Source organism: Microchirus variegatus (genome assembly GCF_963457635.1).
Source record: "Microchirus variegatus genome assembly, chromosome: 20".
NCBI lineage: Eukaryota > Metazoa > Chordata > Actinopteri > Pleuronectiformes > Soleidae > Microchirus > Microchirus variegatus.
In genome coordinates this window covers 18988456-19010709 of record NC_139821.1, presented here as the reverse complement: position 1 = coordinate 19010709, position 22254 = coordinate 18988456, and the positions used below count along the sequence as shown (strand labels likewise).

General features: G+C 41.6%; 1 protein-coding gene across 2 annotated transcripts in view; it reads left to right on the top strand.

Moving 5' to 3' along the window:
* lmo3 (LIM domain only 3) overlaps positions 1-22254 on the top strand; it is a gene marked incomplete at both ends in the record, with an annotated part of 56033 nt that overhangs the window by 28356 nt on the left and 5423 nt on the right. The window contains one exon of one of the 2 annotated variants that reach the window (XM_083906625.1): positions 15266-15391. In XM_083906625.1, the coding sequence (XP_083762751.1) occupies positions 15266-15391 (126 nt within the window). Of the gene's footprint in view, positions 1-15203; positions 15392-22254 lie in introns of both variants that reach the window. The other variant, XM_083906624.1, reaches the window with a different exon arrangement.

Below are 22254 nucleotides of genomic sequence, written 5' to 3'. Positions count from 1 at the left end.
GCACTGTTGGCTTGCAGCAAGAAGGTTGCTGGTTCGTTTCCCCAGTTCGGGCCTTTCTGTGTGGAGTCTGCATGTTCTCCCTGTGAGTGCATGGGTTTTCTCAGGGTTTTCTGGTTTCCTCCCACAGTCCAAAAACGTGTGTTATTCTGACACTCTAAATTGACCGTGAGTGTGAGAGTGAATGGTTGTCATTTCTGCGTGTTTGCCCTGCAATGGAATGGCGACCTGTCCACCGCATTTTCGCCCCAAGGTCGGCTGGGATTGGCTCCAGTTTCCCAAGACCCACATGTGGAGGATAAAGCGGTAGACAATGAAATATAGTTTTTTCGTTGACATTATCCTTATGGTCTGACAGGACACACACTTCCAAAGAGGCTTTAGTCATACACTCATGCTTTTTTCACTCATGGTGTAGCAGTTCTCCTCTTTCTCCTCCATATACAAAACGTTGCTCCGTAACAGCTGCCACACAAAGCTGCTTAGACTTTAATGGTTTTCCAATTTTTGGGGGGTTTGGCTGCACCGCTTTGCAGGCTCTCATTAATTTAATTGGCTGCACTCAGTCCATTCATTATCACAATCTCCTCTGCTTGGCTCCTGTTTTTCTGCCCCATCGCCACCTTTTTTCGCAGACAATAAAGAGCCATTTACGCCACAGGGAATGTAGGTGTTCCTGACCATAATGACTCCGCCATGTACCTGCATGTACAATACTTGATACTTAGCGATGTAATAATGTAATAGTCACACCTTTTTTTTCCCCGTCAGATTCTGAATATACTGTCTCGGGAAAAATTGGGAGTATTTGAAAACTAAAGGTGATTATATACAGCTCTGGCTGCCACTTGCAATTTTATAAAATGGCTGTCCATTTTCCTCCACTTTTACCCGATAATTTATTATAGTGTTGTGTCATTGTTTTTTTAATTCTTTTTTTTAATTTTAAGAGCTGATTTTCATGTTGATTTTTTCTTTTATTTTCTTCCGAGAGCATCTTACTTGTACGTGATCATTTATTCACCGTCATTGACTTAACTGTTTGAGTTTGGGCTCAATGCTGCCTGACATATTCAAATGTTCTTGGTCTCTTACCATTAATGGAGATGGAGGCCATGTCTTTGATGCACCTTGAATGACTTATGCAAACAAAGCCAGTAAACCTATCCAGCTCATATATATCTTATGATATCTCAATATAGTAATTATCATGACAGGCCTAAGCGAGGGGTCACTAATAAATCATTGGATGAATAAAAGAAGGGTTTCTCATTGTCAGGTAGCGTAACAAGAGAATGGTATGAATATGAAAAGCTGTTGCCGCTGACAGCTTGTGGAAGCAGCGATGGGAATATTTATAATATTCTCATCCATGTCAGTGTTTCAACAACATGTCAGTCAACTTTATTTCACCTGATGGGCTCATGTGTCATGTCGGCATCTTCTGGATGCTGATTTGGAGCCGTAATAACAAGGTTCAGCTTTGGGTGTTTACCAGTGATTGTCAGCAGGGATGCATTCCTTTTTCTGTTAAAGGGATAGTTTAGTTTTTTATTCTTATTATTTCAAGTGGTTGTGTGTATAAGGAGAAGGAGGTTTATATGCTTTTATATGAATGGAGACAGCAGAGAAAACATGACGTCCAAGGCTCAACTGCAAACAAAAAAGGCTAGTTGTAGCATGACTGCACCATTTAATGGGACTACCATCCTATAGTATCATTTACCATTAAGTATATAAGTGCTAGCTTGGAATTTCTATACTCTAGGTGGCGATAATGCTCAGTTTCAGCCTATTAATATAAGAAAGTTTACCTTTTACATATATAAATATGGACGTAGTTTTCCAGATACAAAACTAACTCCCATTTTGAAGCCTTGATCGTCGCATTTGCACTTGTTGTTATTATGACCTATTATGTTACTGAGCAAAATAGCTTTAAATTGCAGCTTGTTGTTAGCATATCGAGCACCATTCATACCAATTCAATTCAAAATATTTTATTATTTCAGTCTTCTCATCAGACCAAAACTACACTAAGTATTTCTCGCTGTTGTTTTCTGTGTAGCAGCTTTTTTTTTCTATCATTTCAGAGTCAAACCCTGGGGTTGGTAACTGTGGAACATGCACAGAGCACCTAGGGCAGTTTGCAACATGCAATAATGATTCAACGCCTAACTGCATTATTTGGGGTGTGTCAGTCTGAATTTCGAAATTGGATCTAGTACGATTTCAGTCACAATAATCCAGTAATTTGACTGTCTGTGCAGAAGTACCGCACACGCCCCTACTTTAAAAACAAACAAAAACTTTTCCTTTTATGATATTTTGCCATTGTTTGTTCAGATGATGTCAAATAAAAAAAAACAGAAACAGGACGTTGCCTTTTTTAACACTCGTTTCTAAATTCGCTGTCATTTGGGATGTCTCTCTTAAAGGTTTAAATGGCAGAAAATAGAATACAAAGGAAGCGTGTGTGCGCACGTGCGTGCGCGTGCGTGCATGTGTGTATGTGTGTGCACGCGCAGATTCCATCTCAGTTTGCAGTTTAATGAGATGGCACATAGATGTTAAAAGCTCTGAAAGCACACTATAATTGTTATGTTGTGCTCAGGAAAGCTTGGCTGCCATTAACCTCCCAACACCACCGTTCTCTTCACTCATCCAGCAATTACCTCACCAATAATGCCCCGGCCTTGTGAATGCGTGTGTTCTGAAGTTCTGTAATTAAATTGGACTTTTCACATGTGATCTGAAAAATGCTGAGGGGTCAAAACCGGGTGCCAGTAATCACGAGCGATTGAGTCTGAAGGAGGGTCGCACAGACTGGAGGAGACTGTTTTCGTCAGCACTTAATTGTCCCAATGAAAGGAAGGGGGTCACGTTTCCTTAAGGAGAGGTTAAGAGTGGGGTGCCTTTGTTTTGTTTCTCATAAGCACAGGAGGAATGTGAATTAATGGAAGGAAATGATAGGCCCACAGTATAAATATCATTTAGCCTGCATTTGAAGTGTCACCTTTATGATTCAAGGAGAAAGCTCTTAACAAAAGCTCAGTAGCCCTTTGTCATTTTCAATATCCGAGAAAAGCAGCTCCACGATTAATGGATGAATAAGAACCCTCTCAAGGTAATGAACGTGGCCAGCTAATTAAAAAAAAACCTCTTCACATTTGTTAGGGCGGGGTTCAAAATGTTAATTTTCTGATTAAAATCTATCTCTAGTTTGATGATTTGATACTGATTCATAAAATCCTGAAATTGACAACTTTAAAAGGTCCAGTATGTCACATTTGGGAGGTTTTTTCGGAGGCATGTTTTACATCCTTTCTGGTATGTGAAGGCCACCATAGTCCCCCGTTTGTTGCAGTCTGGAGTCTTTTTGTCCACTTAGTAGGTCATGCTAGTGTTGTAAGATCTAGTCAGGTGAAAGAATATTGAACATGAAAACAAAGCAGGTGCTGCCGAGCCAAACAGGTAATGTCTGGTTTTATTTTAGATCTAAGAAATTATGAAGACAGACGAGTCACAAACAACTACTAAAACCCAGGACGTCATATGTAGTGGAACTGTCATTTTTGATAAGTGCACTACCCGATCACTCCATGTGGTCTGAAGGACCAGTTCCTGAACTTATAGACGCTTGCTTTAAAGGTTAAAAATGGGTCCATTTGAGCAACAGGCTTTGGCCTCTGTTGTCATACATTAAAAATCTGTAATGGCATAATGGGCGTAGTGGGATCAGTCTGATCCATAGAGCGGTACACCCCGCTATCTTAGCTAGAAACACGATTGGAAACATCTGCTAAACCAATGAGAAGTTGGGGGACGAAGGTTCGCAGATGGAAACACGATGGTGGAGCTCTTCGTAAAGCTGCCTCAGAGTAATGTCACTCAAATCAGGTCAACGTTGACTCTGCAACCTAAGCTATTTAAAAAAAATGGAAGCAGTGAAAATAAATGCACTATTTAGCCATTTCCTTCTAACAACTTAGAGTCGTCTGTCCCGAAATGTAAGAATGTCGTAGCCGAACCAATAGGCCTGAACCAATTTGTAGTCGGGAACTCTCTACTCACTGCTGCTTGATGTATTTATAATTTTCTTGGTTTCTTACCTTTAATGGTCTGGTTTATGGTTGATCTATCATCCCATTTTTTCTTAGGTCAAGTTTCCTGATGATTTGTATCTTTGTTCCAATAAAGATACACACCACTCTGACCGATGCACATACAGTAACACAAGTATTACCATATGTATTATTTATTTAAAGAATCTTCTGGCAGACAATATTATTTGAACCTTGAATCGTCCTTTGCATCTCTAGGAGTACAAAACAAATCACTCCATGAATTGTTCCTATTAATCCGTGCCATCCACAGAAAGCAAAAATCATTTGAAAAGAAAAACTCTAAACCCTTATTTTGAAACTTAATTAGTAAAAATTTAAAATTATCGTCTGTTTTAAATAACCCTCACAGCCCAGCCGCAGGGTGTTGCAGCACAAACTTTAGGAATCACTGAATTACACTAAGACTCGAACCTTTGCCTCATTTTACTACTGTATGTAGAATAAAAACAGCATCTCCCCCAATGCTCCTGCTCTCTTGAAATATTTAGATATCGGGGGGAAAACAGCGACATTTTCTGCACTGTGAGATCTCTGCTTTCCTTTCTACCATTTTTGTCTCCACCCGGGACACGCTGCTGCTGCTGCTGCTGCTGCTTTCATTTCAACTGCACTGCTTCAGTTCAGTCAGCTGGACATATTATTCTTTTGGACCGTCCCCTCCAGTTGAGATTTGCTAAATTAACTGTGAAGAGCAATGGCTCGTGGGGCCCGTGTGTGTTTGGTGCAGATAATTGCAGGGCTAGTGCGCTACACCCTGGCACCCAGCTCGGTGTTTACAGGTGGGTTGGCGCGGGGAAGTGCCAATCGAACTGCACATCTGGACCTGTAAGGGTCAACGTTTTTCATCGTGCCCTTTTTCCAAAATGGACGCAAACACAGGCACTGCCAAATATTCTGCTGAAAGCCTTTTTGTGTTACTTTGTTTGGAGTCCACTTTTGCTTTTAGAGAGTTTCTCTCTCTAAAGGACAAGGGAATTTGGTTAAATGTTCACCATGCCTTATGTGCTGCTCGGGAAAAGGGGGTTTAAGGGATAGTTTTTTTGAAGCGTGACTGTGTAAAGGCCACATTATACTTCTCCGACTGCGTATGCGTTATCCGTCTGCGTCACCACGGAGACGCCTCGAGCATTTATACTTCTGCGTCGTGGTGACGGACACTCGCTGCAATTTCCCGCCCGATCAGTAGGGGTCGCTGCGCAAGGTTGTTGTGCTTCTGGCTACAGTGAGCAATGGCGTCCGAGAAAGAAAGAGAGAGAAAGACTGTTGTTGTTGAAACAGTGGCCGTTTCTCACTTTTCTGTGTCACGGAACGCAGTTTTAAGATAATTTGAGGCGAGAAATTGGCCATTTAGAGTCTAAACATGTGCTGTGTGTGTTAAGATATGACGTATTTATAGTTTGGCAGCGGCGTTATCGGCGGGGATCAGCTCCGCCTCTGTCAGGACGCCCGGAGCGCACTGAGAGCCGGCACAGAGCAGCTTAGCTCAGCCTGTCCTGAGGACCAATCGCAGCTCTTGCCGTCTCCGTAGTCCCTCGACGGAGTGACGGACACTTAAAAAATATTCCGTGCACCCGGAGACGACGCAGAGGCTCTTCGACAGTCTCTGCGTCGACGCAGAGTCTCTACGTAGCCTACGCAGAGCACTTTACGCAGAAGTATAAATTGGGCTTAAGGTATTGACACAACCTGACTTTGAAACAGCCTGTAATCTGGACATTCTTTCACATTAAAAACAGTCAGCATGGGCAAAAGGGGAAACTTTTAGCCAACTAACAAAAGCTCACCAGATAAAATTGACACATGGTCAAGTCCACAATATCTTAAGCATATGTTTACTGCTTTTTCAAACTGCAAAAAATGTCAAGTTTGTAAAGTGACCATTTACCTGTACCAAGGTCCAAGATTTTTAGGTTCAGGGGAAAAGGAACAGCTCGTCTACTGCTGCCTCTTTTGGAAATTGTTGGTCACATATTGTACATGAATCAGAACAATTCATTTCACAATAATGAGCCATGATGTAACATTTCTGAATATCCCTGGGGACAAGAAAAAAGTGGTCAACATTATCTTAGGATATCGTGGACATAGACTGTTTTGTGGTGTCTTCTGTCCCCGGTGTCAGTGTTGATAGCAGTTAAATAACTCATACAACCACACTTTCAAAAAAACTACCCCTTTAAAGGTTAAATATGAGCGATAATGTCTTAAAAGATTCACCAATGCACCCACTTTGGTAATATAAAAGCATTAACTGAAGAGCTAAAAGCTGGGTAAAGCTAATATTAATAAAAGTGGATTCCGAACGCAAGCACTTCAAGAGAACTGTGATGAAAGCCAGGTTCTTTTCTCAAAGATTTGTTTCTTATCTGTGGACAGGAAGAAGTTTTATACATTTTGACCTTGATAAAGGATATTCTCTTAAAGGGAAATGATTTGTTTTGGGTAAAGCCAGTGTTTGATTACAGCAACACAGGACATCGCTGCCACCAGCAGCCTCAGAGAGGCAGCGATGTGTGTGATGTGTTTCAAGGAGTTTTCTGGAGGAGCTAATTAGGCAGCGCTCTGTGGCTGCTCCCGGGGCTGACAGTCAAGAGGAATGTTCCTCTGTATGGTCGGCAGTCTCTCAAAAAAGCAGGCCATAATTCATCATTAGGATATCAGAGTCCAGGTGCAGATGAGAACTGATAGAGCCGGCAGCCAGGCAAGTCAGGGCACTCAAGGAGGAAAATCTTATCCCAGAGACAATTCCCAGGTCATGCCCGCGGTAATTGAAATAATTTTGCCCCCAGAGTTGTTTAATCACTGACAATCACACAAGTAGGGGAGGACTAAATTGAGCAATGCATGAGTCTGATTACATCTGCCACCCTTAACCATCTCCTCACCCCCCCACCCCCCCGCTCCCCTTCTGACTAACACACATTGCAGTTTGTGTTCCCTCGTGTACATCCTTCTGTTTCTGTCTAATGAAGCGTCACCGGCCAAATTAAATAAACTCTTTTTTTCTTTTATCCCTTTCATAGACAAAACGTTAACATTTAAGCATCACTATTCATGTGATTAAAGACGCAATGTTTAAAACATGCACGACCTTTAGCATTAAAAAAGGGGTTCTGCTATCACAATTAAAAATACAAAAATAAACAAAAAAAAACATCTCAGAGCCAAAGCTGCAGTTATAAACATAATATAAGTGTTTTATTTTTATAAACATCATCCGAACAAAGAATTATCACACGATGGGAGATGAGGAGGAGACCCTCCTTTTTGGCCGAGACGTTTTTGAGAGGGGCACCGATGCTTTTTAGTAGTTATGGCACAATACCACTTTTTTCATGGTATCACAAACTCGGGTATCTATCAATAATGATATTGGTCCAATGCAGTCATTTTAGCCTTTTTAAACTATTAAGCTGTTAACAACACATATGTGCTGCCGTCATTTTAAGCTATTTTAAAGATATACTGTAATTCCCCAACTGTGGAGCAAATATCCGACTTCGCTATAATGCTGTTGTTGAAGATATTTCCATTTTTACAGTTCATATATTATAGGATTTATCGATTGCAGCAGATTTTATATTTTTATCTGTCTGATATCCGATCCATTTAAATCATTGGTTCTCAAAGTGCGGCCCGGGGGCCAATGGCGGCCCGCAGAAACATTTCTGGCGGCCCGCAGTGAATTACAGTTGATAGTTTTAATCCTGGAGGTACAAAGCTTGTTAAATGTTTATTGGACATTACTGGATACAGACCAATAAGTGTAAACAAAAATACTGGGTATTTACCTGGTTTCTATATGGTGAATTTTAGTGTATTATTGGGTTATAAGCTGGTAATAAGCAGGTAGCTACAGCCCCCACTTACTAGCTATTTACCCAGTAAATATATGGTAACAGAAATGTGTTACTTGGTATTAACCTGTAATTAGAAGGTAAGAACAGTGGCCAAAATACTGGGTAATTACCCAGTAAATTATAAAGCGTTATTATATTAATGCATAAATTACATTATATTGACGCTTATATTAGTTAAAGCTAAACTGTAGAACTGCAATCTGGTCATTAAAATTATTACAAACGGGATTTCTTTCTTCTTTTTTTTCCTTTGGCGGCCCTCAGTCCAATGTTGGGTTCCTAAATTGGCCCTCAGGTATCAAAACTTTGAGAACCCCTGATTTAAATGATCAGACTGATGCAGATACTGCGTATCATATCAGCTCATCCCTACCTATGAGGTCGTGCATTCAGCACTTCTGAACTAGCTGCCACTTACTGTGTTGAATAACCCCGCTGGCGACCCAGCTGTCAAAGTGTAACAAACTGCGTTAATACAAAAACAAGAGCATAAACAGAGTTTGTAGCCCATAAATTAAAATCTAAATTGCGAATAAAGTGGCTGCAACATTGTTATCAGTAAATAGAAGTTCTGTGTTCCCTTAATCTCCGATGCCACAAGTTCTAAGTGAGATACCAATGCAACACAGCTTCAGTCAGGGAGGATCATCATATGGACAAAGTGCTGTCCCACACACACACAAAAAAAATGGGGGGGGAGGGGGGACAGGAGGGAAAAAAGCCAACGCTGACATGCAGCAAATCATTTGTCCGTTATTAACCCCAAGCCTGTAATTATGCAGATTGCCATAGATTTTCCCTGGGTGCCTGCATGTGAGATTCAGGTGTTGTTCTCTGCGTGGCAGGCAGACGAGGGAACGGCCGTGCATTACTGAACTTGCCACATTCATCATGTTGACTGATGGCACAGGGAGTCGCTCCCCAGGTCCCTGTGGTTAATGTAGTGGGTAATTAACTGTCATTTGCCTAGTAATAGGCCGATGATCAATGGTTTATGAGGAAACAAATTCTAATCCAGCGGCTGATAAATGCACGCCACGGTTTGGAGCAATTGAGGTGGCTGAAGAGATGGAAGAGATGGGGGGGAGGAGAGGAGGAGGAGGAGGAGGAGGAGGAGGAGGCGATGAGAGTGGTGTGAATTGGTACAGGCTGAATTTTGACCAAGGTTTATTCAAAAGGCTCCATTCAAACAATTCTTTCATCCGCGTTGCAATTGTATGTACTTTTCAAACTTCAGAATCTTTAACTTTAAAGACTCCACGTGTGGATTTGTACATTAGCAAAAACACACAAATAATAGATAACACTTAACCACCAAATATGGCTGTTAATGGTAAAACGTATCTTGTACCATGTACAGAGTTTTGTGTTACCGTATAAAGACAGTTGTGGTGGGTTTTTTACCTGAATAGATCTTTCCTGTAAACTGATCTAAGTCAGAGCTGTACATGAGTAGAGCTCCGTCTCTCTTAGTCCCTTTTTCACAAGAGAAATGTTCACTAATCACCTCAACATGTCATTTTGAATACTTTGCCGATCCACACTTGTAACCAGAAGCAACGCCTTGCAACAGGACATTGAATGCACCAGTGGCCCCCGATTGAATAATGAAAAGAATAAAGTGTGGCAGTCTGAATGAGAAGCCGAGCACCTCATCAGAACTAAAACCTGGTCCCAATGAGGCAGAACCTCATTTCTGAGGCTCTGCTTAAAGTTAGACGCAGTAAATTGTAGTTATCAATCAACGTGGTTGCATTTGACATTATTTATTTCATGCAGCCGTTTCTGCACTTTTTCATGCTTCTACGGCGTTAACGCGTGTTTGTTCGTGGCGTCGCCTTCTCTTCTTTCTCGTTAATGGCCATATTATGTGACTGCACGACAAAAAGCAATGAATTTCACTCAGTTAGATCATCTACAGCTGTATATAGAGCTGTAAAATGACGTTGGTGCGTTTGAACAGTATCTGTGGCTTCATGTATAAAGTCAGCGATAATTCGTTTTATTTCTCACACCCCAGTAATCAGCATTGTGGAAAGGGGTGGGGATATTGTATATTTGAATTACATTGACAAAGATGAGGGAAAAAGCTCTGGCACAATGCCACTGCCTTCTCCTAAGGCATGCTGCATGGGTGTCTGGTGTTGGGTGATTGGAGGAGGACTCTCAGACTGGGTTTTGGGTCCACTGGGCTAAAGCCTTGTGGAATAATTTAATTGGTATCTGGGTTTTTTTCCCCCCTCTCTCATCAAATAGGTACCACTGAGCTGTACCGGGCTGTACTGCACAGTGAACGCCTCTCTGACTGAGAGACAAGGTGCCGTGGCCTCCATTCTCTTTCAAATTCAGATTTGAGCAAAAAGCATGAATTTTAATTTCATGTTGTATCTTGAGCCTCTTTAAATATACATGCCGTCTTGTCAGCAATGGATATGAAGTGGATGTCAAGCCTGCTATTCTACATATGTTATTCTGTTTTTTTTTTTTTTAATCCAGCAGACCCACAGTTTGCTGCCTTCAAGACATGGCAGACAGCTACAGCACTGTCAACCTGAGAGAGACACATTTTGACATGTATTACAAATTAGAATCCAGTGCTAAAAGCTTTGAGTCACAGGCTCTAGGTGATTCTGCACCAGGTCTCTAAACCCACCATCTTCATATGGGCTTTTTAAGCCGGTGCCTTTGAATTCATTAGAACCCCAACCATGCTTAATTTTCCCTCCTCCCTCGAGAGCCATTAGCGTCTGTGGCATCACACTGGCAGAACGATGAAAGACGAGTGGCAGGTACGCGCCATATCTAACCGACCCCCCCCCCCCCCCCCACACACACACACACACACAGAGTGCACTCTGTTCGACGAGTGTTTGCCACACACGAGCTCAGCAAAAGCCGAGCCCGGCTCCGTGCTTTAGCTGCCACAGATTAAGTTCTGGTAAACCTCGCATGACCGTTATCAGCAAAAAAAAATTAGACTTAGCTCGTCAAAGACACCGGAGAAATTGCTGGATTTCAAAAGAGGAGATATATGTATTCCCATAAGTCGGCACAGGTTGGGAGGTTAAACATTTAAACTAGTATAGGAATGTATGCAATGAAGTATGCAGCAAACAAGTTTTTTTTTGTTGTTTTTTTTCAGAGACATGGATTCTGTTGCCACAAATACCCTTATATTACACTATTAATCAACTACATCATGGCTATGGAAGAATTATTAGTATGTATATTGAAGACTTGGCCTATAGCCTGATTGATATAAATGGGTTGGACACAATAATGGAAACACCTGTCCCTGTAATGCAATATAATTCAACAGCAACAACTTTCACATCTTTAAAACTTGGCACGCTACAGCGGAGCGCTGTCTTGTAAACACTAGTGTAGAATATTTACCGCCTCTTCTTCTGTTTTTGCATGAATAATACACAGTAATGGACATTTAAATTTCACTTAAATATGCCAGATTATTTGCAGTCCTTGGGTAGGTTTAATGTAACAAAGGAAAATATAAATGCAGTACAAAAGAGTATTAGAGCCACATGTAAAAAAAAAATAAAAGAAAGAAAAAATACATAAAACAACATGAATTCTGTGATTAAAGTCAGAATTCTTTTTTTACATGTGGCCCTAATACATACCGTACAATGTACAGTACCAAACATGCGCACAAATAAAAGTGATGCAAATGCAACGTACAGTTGTGCTAACATGTCTCTCATGAGGGTGCAATTAAGTGTTATTCATATATAATAATAACTATTTCTAATGCAACTAGTGCACAGGAAGTGATGTGCACCAATTTTTCAGCTGGGATCAACGTGGTCTTGCTTCTTCAGATTTACAAAATAAACACATGTACCTATGTGTGTGAAAGGGTTGTGAAAGAGGAGTTTAAAATGAAACGTTTCAGTTCCATCGGCAGAGCAGGAATAACACAAGACTCAAATCTACACCATTGTTGATTTGGGGTGAATTTATATACCTGACAACTGACAAATGTGCCAAATTTAAATATTACATAAAATAGAACACGTTTTTGAATTTTGAGAAGTAGTTGGAGAATTCAGTGGGTAGAGCATGGCCCCATTTGGAACCAGTTGGTCTAGAGCCAGGCTTGAATATACTGATAGATCATGATGGATTATATTATGGATTATAAATGACGTATAGAGCTTGACAAGTTCACACGTTTTCCCCTACTCATTTCAAACACAGGAAAAATAGAAGTATGTGTGTGTGTGTGTGTGTGTGTGTGTTTGTGTGTATATATTTATAACAAAAAAAAATAATAAAAACATTAAATGACTAAATTAAAAGGTTAAAAGTTTAGCATAGATCTGTTTTTCTGTGATAGATCCAAATGCAAATTCTTCATTGATTAGTTTTGTCATGCTTTGTTTTTAAATGTGTCTAAAGCATTTGTTGGGGCTTGAACAGATTTAACTGTCTCACACACACAAAAGACGTTCACAAAACACACAAGGACTTTTCACCCAGAATGTTTTTTCAGATCAAACTAGTGTGACAGTTCTTTCCAGCAGCACAAGCTGGCTCAAATTTGGTAGAGAATGAGAGAGGAGTGTGGACAGACATCGCGAACAGTGAAACAGAACGGCCTTTTGATTCAAGCTGACAGGCACTGAGCTTAAAACATCGCTTCTTTTTTTTTCTACACAAATGCCCTCCATCATTTATAATCCAGAGCCTTGAGTATATGCTACTATTTGAGAATGATTCAGGTAACTGGAAGACGAGGACGCTCACTGCCCCCCTTGCACAGTCAGCCTCAGACACTAAATGTATCATTTCGTCCTTTATTTTTTACATTTTTAGATCAATTATTCGTCTTTGAAATGAGAGAAAACATCAGTTCGTCCGTTTTATGTGAAGCCCTTGAGGCTGTGCACATTTGTGCGGCAAAGAGAAAAGACAAGCAGCAGCACACATGTATCTAAATTTAGATAGCTCAAAGGGAAAAAAGCATCATTCTTTTAATTAAGCCGACACTAATCCAATCCAATTGGTCCTCTGTGGGTTTTTTACCCACCTTACCTTGTTCCAATAGATATCCTTCATTGTCCCAAGGTGTGTTGACAGTGCTCCTTAATTCTGTAGGTATTTATGAGGGCACAATCTATCTGCTTCCTTTGCCTCTGGGAAACATGCTTTCTGAAGGTTAATAAACAACCCTGCATATCCCGAGCCCCGAGATCATTTATCAGATTGCGATCTCTTACAGACTCTGAGAGTGGCATGCCGTTTTATCATTTTAACAACGACGGCCAAAAGTGCCGCAAGAAGTCTGCCTAATAGGTTATTTTGTTATATGATTTCGTTATCAGATATTTCCTTCCCTTGTTATAGCCTGGCCCAGGTCCCTGTGTAGTAACGGCCCTGAATCCCTAATGAATACTCACATTAATGTCCCCGGAGCAGGCGGAGAAATAATAGGGTCCTCCATGGGCAGTAGTTGTAGCCATGTCCCATTTATTTCAATGGCACAAGCTGCGGCCCTGTATTTTTTTTTATTCTTTTCTTGTACTCTGCTCCTCTGTCCGTCCTATTTTTGTAACTGATCCAGAGACAGTGAGCATGCCTGCATCATCATGTTAGTGTGCGTATCACAATCTCTTTGACAGATGTCACTTTGTGCTCAGAGTCACCACGAAACGGTGGAAGCAGCATCTGCACCTGTTATTTTGCTTTTTTTGGGGGGCAGCCCATGGCCCACGTGGAAGGGAACTGGGCTTGTAATCGGAGGGTCGTCTGTTTGGAGTACCAGAAAATCCAACTATTGTGTTAAGACCTTTAAAACACATCTGACTGAAGACTAACACACACCAGATAAATAAAGTTTGGAGAACAACAGTTTTTTTTTGGTTTTTTTTGATTGATGAGGACACTGAATTTAAGCTGTGTCAGCTGTAACAATAAATAGTTTTTGAAGTTTATGGATGGTAGAATAAAAATTGAATCATGATCCACTTGGTAACAACTTTTTATTGTTGTGCCGTCGGCATCATGCCAGCCCGATACTGAGCCACTGGCACCATGGACTTATTTGTTGACCGCTACGCTCCTTCCTTTTTGTCACGGGACATAGCAACTTGTGTCGTAGAGCGACGGGTGCCCACACACAGAAATTATAATTCTGTATTATTTTTTTATTATAATTATAAAAAAAAACAAAGAGAAAGAAGGCAACGAGCCACCCCCCAATAGGGGCTTCATGTCTATCTTTTTGACCCTCCAGGGGAAACATGCATAACTACCCACTAACATATACTACTATTACTATTACTACTATACTATGTATAGTTTCAAATGCTACAATAAAGTATAACCTAAACCAAACTCTTACAAACTACACTTAATTAAATATTTAGTGTAGTTTGTCATAGTTATTGTACCATCGGGACCGTATCTATGTTCCCCGGGGTCCTATGTTCCCCGGTCACATACAAAGCGGGGGAACATAGAACCCAGGACTTTCTCTAAAAAAGGGTCCTATGTTCCCCGCTGTTCACCCAAAGGGTCCTATGTTCCCCGGTCACATACAAAGCGGGGAACATAGAACCCGGGACTTTCTCTAAAAAAGGGTCCTATGTTTCCCGGTCACAAACAAAGCGGGGAACATAGAACCCGGGACTTTCTCTAAAAAAGGGTCCTATGTTCCCCGGTCACAAACAAAGCGGGGAACATAGAACCCGGGACTTTCTCTAAAAAAGGGTCCTATGTTCCCCGCTGTTCACCCAAAGGGTCCTATGTTCCCCGGTCACATACAAAGCGGGGAACATAGGACCCAGGACTATCTCTAAAAAAGGGTCCTATGTTCCCCACTGTTCACCCAAAGGGTCCTATGTTCCCCGCTTTGTATGTGATCAGGGAACATAGGACCCTTTGGGTGAACAGCGGGGAACATAGGACCCTTTTTTAAAAAAAACTTCCAATGCTCCCCAATCGGGGAACATAGACCCGGGGAACATAGGTACGACCCCGTACCATCTTACCACAAAGTCCTGGTGCAGATTTTATTTGTAATCGGTAGGGTGATGTGAGATAATCAAACATCACTGGCCCGCACATTACAAGGGTAAGTGTTGATTACTTTCTTAACCAAAGTCAGAAGAGAAATTCAACTCTCCGCACCTTTAAGTCTGGCAGGTGTTTGTCCTTTCTCAGTATGAAGACTGAAAGTAGTAGGAAACGACAATAGCACTTACATTCTGTGTCTTTTTGTTTTTGGTTTGTTTTGTTTGTGTGTGGATGGTCTCTCAGGTTGTTTGGCGTAACGGGGAACTGTGCAGCCTGCAGCAAGCTAATCCCAGCCTTCGAGATGGTCATGAGGGCCAAAGAGAACGTCTACCACCTGGACTGCTTCGCGTGTCAACTCTGCAATCAGAGGTGAGTGATCGGACCACACCCCTGTTCCTCTCACGTACCTGTGTGCATGGCAGATGGCTGGTCAGGGAAGCCCAGATTGCAGCCCATAGTGCTGCTCATAGTTAAAGAAATATCCCACACCAGAGATTTATCACACTAACCAGTGAGCAAGCGGACACATCTGAGGGCTTAAGGACCCCTGCTGGGCCCAACGCAGTGATTATGATCCTGTACTACTGCAGCGCAGTGTCAGCCTTGAGCTACAGGTGCAGTTTCATGGCCATACATATGCTTCCCATAAGTCTTCATTACTTGGGCTTGTGACTGCATCAGGATGTGGTCAGAGATTTTGGGATGCTGCCTCCTGACCACAGCACCAAAGAGGGAGCAGTTTGGAGGTTTTGAACTGAGTGATAGAGAAAAGCTTTTTAAAGAAACTCCAGTATCACCTTCACTGAACCTGTACTGCAGCCTATCATTAACTTCATAATGCATGGTGAAAGAATTGAGCACAACCCAAAAGTAAAGTCCTGCAACACTGTCTCAATGGTCATGGCCAGCTGAAGTAAAGAGCTAATTTCTACCAGTTCCAACAAAAGAAATAAAGCATTATACAAGTGAACCCAGATTGGACTGAGAGTGCTGGTAAAGAGTACCACAACACGTTTTTATTTAAAAGTAGTATAATTTATCTTTATAGGTGTCTGTAACGAACTATGCCAAATTTACATTTTTGCAGAAACAACATTCAAGTTAAATTATGAGTGGTCTTCAGTAGAGGAAGAGGAGGATACATATAAACACACAGTGCACAATGATATATGCGTCATCAACACAAAACGTTGCCTAAACAAAATCGGCGGGTAGCCAGCTTCTTAGTTTGCCAGCTGCTTTCATAAATCATCAGTTATTTTCTGACAAAGCTCAATGGTCCTTGGATGTGTATCAAACCAACATATTCCAACACAATTCGACATTGTAACGTGCTTATTTGCAAAAATATATTAGAACGAAAATGTTCCTCACTAGATGTGGCCGCCATCTTTGTTGAAAAATATCAACCGGATCACTGAATCCGCAAAGCTTCATGGGTAATTTAATCTTCCACTTCTTTTTAAGCCTGCACCGGAGCTCTCTACGTTTTGAGGGTTGATTATAAGGGAAAAATCACATTTCCCCTTGCTCCAGCCTACACGTGAACGCGCAAAATGTAGAGTTAGGGGAAAAATGTAGGGTTAGGGGAGATATTGGGACGGGGCCTTAATCTCAACACTTGGAAACATACAAATACAAGGACATGAATCACAGTAGTGGGGCCATCCTATTGTGCAGGAATATAAGCATTGTATATGTTGTGAGTCAGTCAGCCCATTTGCAAGATTACACTTCTGTATTAAATGTTTGTTGAGCTTAATTCAGAGTAGCGACAGATAAAAGCCAAAAAAAAACTCCAAACGTCTGAATTTCTGCCCGTCAACATTAAGAAGCAGTCCCCGAGTTTTAAAACCAAGACTGAGCCAGCAGCATTTCTTGAACTTTGAACACCTAACACTCCATTTTAGGTGCTCAAAAACCTCCTCGCTAGTGCGTATGGCAGACAAAGCGATTGCAGATGCTTTGTGTTTAAGATGTAGTCGTGTGAATGTATCATTAATCTGGATATAGGCTGTGTTTCTGTCCAAGAACTCTTGGCACTGAGGGCCTGCCTGCTGGGTCGTAGGCGCAGGGGACACAAACAGAACAGTCAGAGGTGACTATGAGTCAGTACCTCACACAACCACACTTCAGAAACCTTAAACGATTCCTTTAAGTCTCACAGACATTTACAAACACAGAGGACGCGGTACATTTTCAAACAATATCGCATACTGTACGACGTTCTGGAAAGCCCTCACAGGTTCCACATTAGCATGACTGAATCGCTGCTAACATTTTCTGGGAACTAGTCCTGGAGCTAATGAGCAAAGCCAGAATGTTATCAAAGTTTTCTTTTTCTTTTTTTTTCTTTTTTGAAGGTTAAAAGAAACACTATCCATCAGAAAACCTTAGGGGGAACACATCGGGAAGGTTATGTGTTGGCTCAGTTCCTGTGTTTCTCTCATCTTTTTTTTCTCCCTCCAACCCTGAGTTTTGTTACCGCCACGCAGACACGGGCAGCCATGCACACAAACCAGACACATTGTGCATGCTCAAGGCAAAGGACCTGGTTACGCACAATTAGCACTCGGTTATTGTCTTGCCACTTCAGGCGGCTGCACCAGACAGCCTCTCCTAATGGAAGAAGTCAGCTAATCTTCATCAGCCAGGCCCAGGCAGGCCAACTCTGCTCTCTCACATTAAAACCCATTTAGGCGCGAGCAAATCTTTCTTTTTACATTAGGGCAGCTGCTGAACTGTTGAATAAAATCGACGTTAAAGTGTTCCACGAGGGCCGTTCTGGCTCTGCGAGCACCTTTCAGATGCCCATCACAATTTTCACCAGGACCTGGCCAAGACTGATGGTGTGGCACCATCTTTAATCGGAGCCGTTGACATTTGTTTTCTATTTTGTTTCTGCACATCTGTGGAGCTGTGTGGTACGGAGCCCCGGACATGACATGGTCAAAAAAACAATTGAATTGTGGCCACAAAGTGCTATTTTGTGGCCACAAAATAATATGCACATTGTACTTATTGTTGTGCGCCTGTTGTACTTATTTCCACAATAGAAAACATTTTTTGACCATGTCATGTCCGGGGTTCCGTAGTGTGGGTATATGTTTAGAGGATTACTCATGTTTGGCTGAGATAGTGCCCACATAAAGTCACTGAAATAAAAACAACAGTCAAATCAGCACAAATGTCAGGCTGATTTTCTGGTACGATCTGCGTCTGAGGGAAATTCCTCAGTTGCCAGGTGATATGTTAGACGGGGTTAGACTAATATTTTCATGACTTTAAAACCTCACATGATTTTTGTTTACCCAAACAGATAAACGGAGAGAGAGCAAGAGTTTATGGCAGTCACCTGATATAATTATAACCTACACAGGGTTTCTGTGTAGTTGTAGCCTCCACTTTCTCCACACACAGCTGCTAAAATAGCTTTAAAAGTATAATATTTATGTTTACATGTATTCAGGATTCAACCTAAGACACTCAAACTACTGTGAAAATGTGTCAGTTTTATGTCATATTGCTGGTAGAATATCTTTATAACACATCTTTTCTCTATTTTTGCTTGAAGAATGGGCAAAAATGCCGAAATAGATGCAACCTGCCCAGAATTAAAAAAAATGATGGGATGTGGCAGCAATGCACATGCCACATGTGAATGTGAACCAGATCTTTCTTGGATTTTCTTGCTAAATACAGATGTGTGTGAGCTCATGTTTCTTAACCAAAATGACATTACTTATCGACAGGTCTACAGATATGCAGGTCAGTGCTTCTGGTGCTGTAGGTTAGGATTAAAGTACGGTGACTAAGGGCCAATTCCAATTCCTATCGTAACCCTCAATCTTATCCCTCAAGCTCAACCCTTAATCTTAACCGGCCTCAAAACCAAGTGTTGAGGGTTATTTTGTTACTTAGAAATGGGACACCCCTTAAATGCAGATATACGTCTTCAGACTGTAGGGGGCAGAATAACGCGAAAGCTGCGTCCAGACTGTCAACTCCAAAAAAGAAGAAGAACACATTTACGAGTCACGATTATTTATGACGATCCGTTTGTCAGTCAAGTTATTAGGTTGTCAGTTAGTTATAAGATGATACTCATACAAATACCACAACCACGGACATATTCAGCTGACAGTTACCATACACCACGGCTTATTGAAAAGTAAACCATAGCAAACGATCGCTTGTCCGCACCGGCCGGCTATTGACAAAAGATCGTAAAATAAAAATAAATGTTACGCAACTATGACGTCAGTAATCCATAATATGGGCCTAAACTAAGATAATACAATGGTTTTCATATTTTTTTATATCTCTATTAACAAAGAAAATACTTCATTTGTATCGCACTCGTTTCGCTGCTTTCGACGCCATCTTTCTTATGTGAAAACACGCAATGCATTCTGGGTAGCCCTTGCTCCCAAGGCTGGTCTCGGAAAATCTCAATATTGAGGGCGATACAGCCCTTAAACTTGGCCCTCAACTTAATTTTTCTGAGAATCGGGACAGCACTTGCACTAGAGGGAGCGCATTTTTGAGATTGAGGGTTAAGCAAGGAATTGGAATTCACCCTAAGCTGTGCTTAGGTTTAGAGACAAAGGGCACCTGGTTATTGGGTCAGAAATACCTCATAGTGTTTATATCCTGGCCATTGAAATTACATGTTGCAGGAATAAAGCACACCAGGAAGTCTAGTTTACAAATGACTGTGATTCAGCATGAAAACACGCTGCATCACTATACAACAATCGTGGTGGTGACGTGGGTTTTCTCAGAGTACTTTGGCTTCCAAAACCATGCAAATTTGTTAAAAAAAATAAACTAAATGAAAGAACGAATGCTCTCAGCTTTAGTATACAATGTGATCTCACTTAAGATTCCCTGAATAGTTTCTCAACATCTTGTCGCAGCCTTGCTGCTGAGAAACCTGCCTCCGTTCTCGCTCCTTTGTCTGGCATGCCGATCTACGGCCTTGTTCATCGATGCCAGCTCTGCCCTTTCTCTTGTTTCCCGAGCGTTCGTACAAACATGAAAACCCCGGACTCTGCCCCCTCCCCGCCCCACTGCTGCCGCCGCCGCCGCCGCCGCTGCCCCCAAGGGCCCTCTCGATAAAGCAATCTAATCCATCTCACAAATGGCCTGGAGATTTCTCCGCGGAACGTTGTCATAAAATGTGAAATCTGATAAACAGAGCAGGCAATCACGAGGTCACTGGGGGTCGCGCCGTGTAATTATCCGCTGCTCCTGTGGGTCAGCTGCAGCCCGTGTTGTTGTTTTGAAGGTGGAATTGCTACAATCAAGCAATCAAGTATGAACATACAGCCCCCACCACTGTGTGTGTATATACATATATATATATATATATATATATATATATACGTACAGTACATTGCTTGTATGACCACATCACTACAGTGAACCCAGCGTGAATGATTTTTCACATTTCATCATTCAGTACATTTACTTGACCTTAGAAAATTATTTATTTCTGTGTTAATCTGACTAAAATCACATTTATAAATACATGTAAACAAGTCCAACTGAAACATTACTTAATCTTAAATTAGTTCAAATCTATGAAAGTCATTTTCTCAAACATGGTGAAATCTAGACAGCTACAGTTTTGGACTGACAAGGACACCGAGTTTATGCTCTGTTAGTTTAAAAGATATATTTTGAAGTTGATGGATGTGCTCGACATGCTAACAACTAGCCGTTTGTTACTAACCAGTTTTGGTCCATGACGTATATGGTCAACTGGAAAATGTCTAATACATACAAGCTGGAAGGGAGCCTTTAGCTCTCTAGCTAGCATAATACCATTGGACCATAGATTGTATATAAAAATAGACAAGGCCTTAGAAGTGAGATGGAAGTAACAGTTAGCCCTCAGGGGGCGACTCCACTGGTTGCAAAAAGATACCAATTTGAATGGAAGTCTATGGGAAGCATCTACTTCTCACTTGATTTATAACATCAATAGAAAAATGTTCTGAGGTGTTAATGGTCTCAATATAAATTTGCAGATCCTCTTCAATAGAACATGATGCCAATTTTGTAAATTATGTTCCCATTTAGAGGGAAATTGACAAAAAAGCAGGTACATATGTGTGGCAACCAGACACCTATTGGTGTAGGTGTCTGGTTGTTTTCATGCACAACCAGGCACCTATTAGAGCCTCAGAAACTGACATGGCACCAGTCAAATCATGGTGCTTGAGGCTTCAAAACAGAAGTTTGTTTTGTAACCAGATAACTATGTTCATTTTTAGATACTTTTATTAATCATTTATCCTCCACATGGGGTCTTGGGGCCGCTGGAGCTGACACAGCATGTAAGGCGGGCTAAACCCTGGACTGATCGCCAGTCCGTCACAGGACCAACATAAAGAAGTGAATAACCAATTCCTGTCACATTAACAACTACAGTCATTGTAGGGTGTCCGATTAACCTCTGCATGTTTTTGGACTGTTGGAGAAAACTGGAGAACCAACTCCATACAGAAAGGCTAACAGTTGGACCGGGTCATGGGCCCAGGTTATTTGCTGTAAGCAAATAGTGTTTGCCACTATTCTGCTGTGTGGCCTTCAGATACACATTCAGTTTATTGATCACCAGCTAGTGCTCGTATACTAGGACAAGGATAGCTGTGATTTAACTGTGCGTGGGAACGTACCAAATGACTTGGTGCAGTCACTGCCCTGCACGGTGTTATTAAAATGGTGCATTGCTTAAATGACAGACTAATTAGTACAGCGGGGCAGAGGTGGAAAAAGACTGTCCCGGTAGCTGACGGTGGACGTGCCACTGCGATCATGACCTGCAGCTGCTTTCTTGCTCTTTGTCATCATCACCATCACAGTTGCCACCAATCTCTCCCTTGCCATGAAAGAAGAATTGAGAAGAAGATAAATGGATGGGCCTGACCACTTATCTTACTAGTGTGTCTGCCAGAGAGCAATACCCCACTCTTTTTCTCTCTTTCTCCACTCTGTGCATGACTTTGAAATTGTATCAAGCCGAGGGGAGTGAATAGCTCCTGTCCCTGGTCTATCAGTGAAAATATAGGGTCCTACATAGGCTCTGATTGCTCATGTCTGCACCCACTGTGGCCTCACTCTGTTAAACTGGACATAAATCCATCGCCGTGACCTTCCCACTAGTCAGACCTGTTATTTTCCCTCACACCTGCAGCTCTGGGAAGAGAGAGCACACCAATGAG